General features: G+C 38.1%; 1 protein-coding gene across 1 annotated transcript in view; it reads right to left on the bottom strand.

Annotated features, from left to right (window-relative positions):
• Window positions 1–3,061: 3,061 nt before the first annotated feature.
• RAB31 (RAB31, member RAS oncogene family) overlaps window positions 3,062–6,000 on the bottom strand; it is a gene marked incomplete at its 5' end in the record, with an annotated part of 33,205 nt that continues 30,266 nt past the window's right edge. Inside the window, 1 exon segment of the mRNA XM_010193658.1 lies at window positions 3,062–3,190. Coding sequence (XP_010191960.1) covers window positions 3,093–3,190 — 98 coding nt within the window.

The following is a 6,000-nucleotide window of genomic DNA, read 5'->3' as shown; positions in this document are numbered from 1 at the left end:
ATTATCATTCTTATTATTAGAGCACCCACAGAGTCAGGTGCTCCTGTACAGTAATTCAGCTTTTCACCAGCTATTAACTACTACAGGAATTCCAGTCACCACTGAAACTTTTCACTGCAAATTTGGGGTTTTTCTGTAGGTAATTTTTCTGGCTGTTTACAAAGGGTGGTGGTACTTTCCAAGCAACACAGGCAACAAAAGGAAGAAGAAATCATGAATTTTACATTTGAAAGTCACCATTTTTAAAACAAACCATTCCCCCATTTGAAGAGGCATGTTAAAGCTGCACTTTAGCTTTGACAAACAGCAGAGGCAACACCATCACCAAAGGTGAGTCCCGTCTTCAAAGAAAATGTAAGCTGCTCTGCACAGCACACTGGCCTGTTATATTTTCACCTGTGACTTCAGAGTTCCCTACTAAAGCTCACCATAACCCAAATCTCAAGAACATATACAATCAGAATCCTTATTCATTTAAATCTTGACTAAAAGCAGAATAAGGTGATTTAGACTTGGCCCACCAAATGAAAAAGTATCTTTGAGTCTACTTAGCCAGCACCTGAATTTTAAAATCTGCCAGAGATCCATTGTAACAACTTCTGATTTTAAACTATTTTAACATCTAACTGACAAACCTGTTCTGATTCACATACAGCTCAGTGGCAGCTGTGAGAGCTGGTTGCTCAGGACAATTTCTATCCAGCCAGATCAGCATCAATTGCCAGTTCTAGCATAAGTTAAGAGTACACAAAGTACTCACAGAATTGTCTTGCAAAACTTTCAGACATATCAAGTAGGGTTTGATGCGTTTTGAGATATCACATTAAAAAAAAAGCCACAAAGATTTATGAAATCTTAACAATCACTTATGTATAACTACTATACATTGAACTAAAATATATGACACCTTTAAAAACATAGGTTTGATCACACCTTGTTTTCTTGGTCTAGACTTTTACTTGGTCTTATTTAGGAAGAACCAGATGCCTTGCAGCATTGGGTCATAGATCCCATAGATTATATGAATCTGTGATGTTGGTAAATTTGATATTTCTCTAATGCTGAAGGACAGGTCAACCTCTCCCTCCACAGCCAGGTGAAAGAGCCAGGAACCCTTGGCAGACTCACTTGTACTAGGATGGGATGAAATGTTTCCTAAAGGAGCCCATCTCCCTCCCCCAACTATCAACAATGATGACTGCCGAATTTTCACTTAAATAACCCTGGATTATCTGTAAAATAGCTGCTGCAATGAAGCACTGATGTGGATCATATATCAGCACAGGTGACAACTGAAAGTTTACCTGAAATACCCTTTCTCATGGTAGCTGTCTGAGACTCTGTATTATCCAAGGGCATATTTTCAAGTATGAGTGCTTTCAAAGGAGTCTAAAATATCTGGGAAATTGATTATATGTGAAAAAAACAATGCCGCTTAGATTCTTAGATAAAATCCAGTGGGGCATTTTCCACCTATAACTACTTCAAGCCCTTGAAGACAAAGAAATGTTCCTGTTGGTTTCATCTGGCTCTGTTTCAAGCCCTAATAATTAGTGCCATTTTATCAAAGCAATCACCCAACCAAGCAGTAAGGTTGGGGTTTTTTATGTATAAAACACAGAAACCCAGCTCTAGTCTGCCTGTTCAAAATTTATTGTGGAAAGTTGTTTTTTCCTATTGTTTGCTTTCTGTAAGTCCCCCAACAAATGTGTGATAAGGTCACTTTTCGTCAAGAGAGCAAATCAATATTGTGGAATGCAGGGTGGGCTTTGGTTTTGAAGCCTCCATTCTTACTCCAGTTCTGCTTTCCAGTGAAATTGAAGATAAATTCGTATTTTTTCATCTCAGTCACACACATTCATAAAAGATGGAGATGGAGAACACATACATTTTTACATTATTTCTAGTTCATAACCTATAAATCTATTGGATTTTTTTTTCTACACTGTACTTTCAAGTGCATCAAGCTTCAAAGGAATCATGCAGTGGGTCTTCCATACCACATCCCCACATGGAAGAGGAGACTCCTCCACAAAGTCACAGAATTGCATTTGTAAAGGAACGCTCTGGTTTGTTTTATTAGATTCCAGCCTTTAACCCCAAATTATATTGTGCTCTCTTAAGCTGTTTTTGTAGAGAAATACTGTTCTTCCAACTTGAAGACTTCTTGGAGTGCTGCAAAGAGACCATGAAGGAGCGGGGCAGCGTGGCACTCTCTTTTAGAAACCAAAGGAAGTGGCGCCTTTGAACAGAGACAATGACGGTCTGAGGCACAGATTTGGAGAAAACCTGGTAAAAGTAATGGAGATTAAGCTGGCATTTATGTTCTTTTTACAATTTCAGTAATTAATGAAGGCTACGCCCTGGAAAGGGAATCAGTCCAGGCAAAGCACAGTGGCTGCATCTTCACTTCTTTCCGGAGCAGACTGGGAACTGCATGGGGTCCAGCAGCCTCCTTCATGACAACTCCTCCTTTCACATCCACAGCACCTCCAAACATGGATTTTGACTTATAGCCCATAAAAACTGTACTTGCTCATCCTTTGGATCCATTTTTTTTTGAGTTAGCAAATTCAGTCCATTTCTTGTTGATTTTTTACTGAAAATGTGAGACAATGCTACAGATTTAGAAAAATACTGAAGCAGAGTCCAGCTAGAAAGATGGCAGAGAAACTATAAGCCTAAATTCAGGTTTTAAGGGTTTTTTCACCCTATTATTACAGAGAAAACTAAAAACATGCCAAGTCCACTTTGCAATGTAAGAAGAGAAGTTTTTGCAGCAAATCTAAAGTTTATACATAAAAGGATCTTTTTATTTTAAAAAAACAGTCATTGGCTTAAACAGAGAACTGGAGTACTTTGACATTGTAATTTTGACAGGATATTAGAGAGGATTTTCCAACTAGGTTTTGCAAAATCCCTTTGAAGTAAAGCTTTCTGCTTCTTGGTCCTTGCATTACTGCTCATGGGAAGTATTGAAATTACTGCTTTTAAGATAAGGAGCCACGTCACTGAGATAATAAAGTTCTTTCTCAGTGAAAAAAAAGCAAATGGTGCTGTTTTTCAAGTAAATCTAAAAAGATCAAGTTGGGTCAGCAGCACCGCCTACCCATCTGTGAAGTCTGCTTTCCAAGTTTGATTGCTCCATTGTTACCGTTTTCATGAGGATCTAAGGGTGGAATTTGCCGACCTGAAACACATGAGGAGACAGTGAATTCAATTTTCCTGATGCAGTAACAACATATGCAGATAACAGTTCGAACAATTTAGCTTGCATATAAATTACATCTGTGAAACTTCACCAGAAACAGCCATCTCCTGTGTACCTCGAATCTTTTTCCTTGCATACTGCTTATGAAAGAGCTTCACATTTAAAAAAACCAAACAGATGAAATATGGTTATTAAGAATGCATGAAGTACACTGAAACAAAGTACACTGAATTTATGTTATCCGTGTATTTTGAAAAAAGTTAATAAGCACCTTACAATTAAGAGAGAGAAAATTCTCAGCTTTCTCCTAATTCCACTTAAATGTGAATAGTGCTCATTTAACGATGTCTTGCCTGTCCTAAATCTGCATGGCATTTAGTCCTTGTACATTAGAGTTCTTCAGAGCACCCTAACTAAACACATGCTGTCTATACTTGGCAAACAAATCTGTTCTTTTCATTGAATGCCTCCCTCCTTTGAGGGGTATACGTCTTTCCAGTTGACAGCTTTGATTACTTAACACGCCCCTCCCCCAACCTCTCCTGACTTTTTAATCATCTTATGAGATGATTATTTTAAGTGTTTGAAAGAATTTCAGCCACCACAGGAGAGCTAGAGATGTCTCTGGAGGCAGAAGGCACTGCTCCAACTCCCTCCCCTGTGTGCCCTTTCAGTACTTCTGCATCTTTTGTCTAACTGGCTTCCTACTCATGGCCAACATACAATGTGCTTAATAATTAGAACTATAAATGGAAAAACAAGGTTCTCTCAGGTCCAATCTAAGCTCTGTCTCTGGTGTGGGCCTGGCTTTTCCATTAAAACACTGTGATCTCTCCATCAGTACCTCAGAGAGCTTACAGTCATGGTAATGTATTATCTCATTACCTTGTGAATTTCCTGGAATTCTTTTTCTGAAGTTGAATCGACTTTTTATGAATTACTCCTGGTTTTACTATTACCAAAATTAAATAGCAAGAGTTAAAATATTTAACATTCGTTTGTTATATGCCATTTTCAGAGAGCATAAACTTCCTGTGAACAGCTCATCATAATCCAGGTGGATTTTACAGCTTAGAATTACCCATCCTTTGGTGCATTTATTCACAGCTCTCTCTCACCAAATGTTCTCTGAATTATGTATGTATGTTGACGCCTAAGTCCTACAAATTACCTGGGGGGAAGCGGGGTTGTGGGAGGACGAGTTAAAAGCATTCAGGTAAAATCCAATCCCAATAAAATAAAACAGTAAAATTTCATCTGTAAAACTTGCCCCTAAATCACCTTTGGTCAAGCTGATCAAAAACTGACCTCTCTTATTCAGTCAGTTATGAACAGGTATGTTATACAACCAAAGTGTGACTTTTGAAGCAGATAATCTTGGGTGTTTGTACAACTGAATGAGAGGGAGAAAATCCCTCACATTACTAAGCTAAAGATACTGTATTACTTACCGTATAAAGATACTGTACAGAGTGAGAAGCAGGTATCTTGAGGGCTGAAGCATATATGAGCACTGACATTACAATGCTGCACTCTATTTAGGTCACTAAAATACCAACCCCACACCCTGCTTACATTATGCTTTGACTTCAGGTCTGTAAGTGCCCTTTCAAAGTAAAATAAAAAGCAGAATGGGTGGTTATAGACACAGTTGCTACATGCATTAGTTCTGCTGGCTTTGTTAGGAAACAAAGAGAACCCACCAATGCTTAAAGCTCTGGAGAATAGGAAGAATGTAATATCTGTGAGATGCTTTCCAAGAAGGTAATGCTGTCGTTGTAGACAACTGGAGAGAACTTCTCCATTAAGTACCTACTGTTTCCAAAGTGCTTCCAACTCAGTCCCAGCTAAAATAAAAACCTGTCTATCTCCCTCAGAGCACAATGTAGCTAAAAATGTTGGAATCTACAGACCCAGTTACCATTACATACCATTAACAAATACTTGCTCAACATTTGGTTCTTCTAACTGTAAGTCTGGAAGAGGACAGTTTGTAAACTAGCTTAACTTTCATTTTAGAAAACCACACTAAACAATTATGTTACCTCTATTTGTTTTTCATTCAGTGTTTCATATTTTTTGTGAGTTTCAGGCAATACTTTTCTGCAATACTCGTGAGGTGTATGCAAAGAACCCGGCAAGCTTATCTTTGGAGCGAGAACACAGCAGGCTTCAAGGTCAGCGAGCACTTTGTCCAGTTCAGCACAGGACACAATATGTATCGCTAAGAATCACCTTGATTTATTTCATTTCTCAAAACAATAAAAACTACACAGATAACAAGTACAAATAATAAAGAGAAAAAAAAAGCTCCAGACATAATATTTGCTGATTACTTATTCTGGCCTTTGAACTTAAGTACTGTTTGTCATTAACTAGCCATGCTTTCTGCTGGTTGGATACCCCCCCTTGAATTTGGTACAAGGAAATATAGCTTTAAACAGTCTAAAAGTTTTTCAAAGTTCAGAGTATTTTTTTTAGTAGGTGAGTTTTCTCTCACTTATTATTTCTCTTATTACCAGACTTACTAAACCATCAAGTTAAAGCATTTTAATTTTAGTAACAAGACTTACCCTTGCCCAAACAGCTTTTACCATCTGATCTGCAGTTGACAGGCATTATTAACTCCCTTGGAGCATAAAACTCAGTCTAACACCTGAGAACCAGCTTCACAGCAAATGATACAGTGATTTTTCATCAAGGGTCAGGTGAAGTGGATAAAAATAATCAGTCAGAAATCTGTTTGATCAATTGTCTCTCCCTGGGCCTCCTTGACAGCTAAGTCTCAC

The sequence above is a fragment of the Mesitornis unicolor genome, unplaced genomic scaffold, assembly GCF_000695765.1.
Source record: "Mesitornis unicolor isolate BGI_N332 unplaced genomic scaffold, ASM69576v1 scaffold42881, whole genome shotgun sequence".
Lineage (NCBI taxonomy): Eukaryota > Metazoa > Chordata > Aves > Mesitornithiformes > Mesitornithidae > Mesitornis > Mesitornis unicolor.
This window is presented reverse-complemented; position numbering and strand designations above follow the sequence as displayed.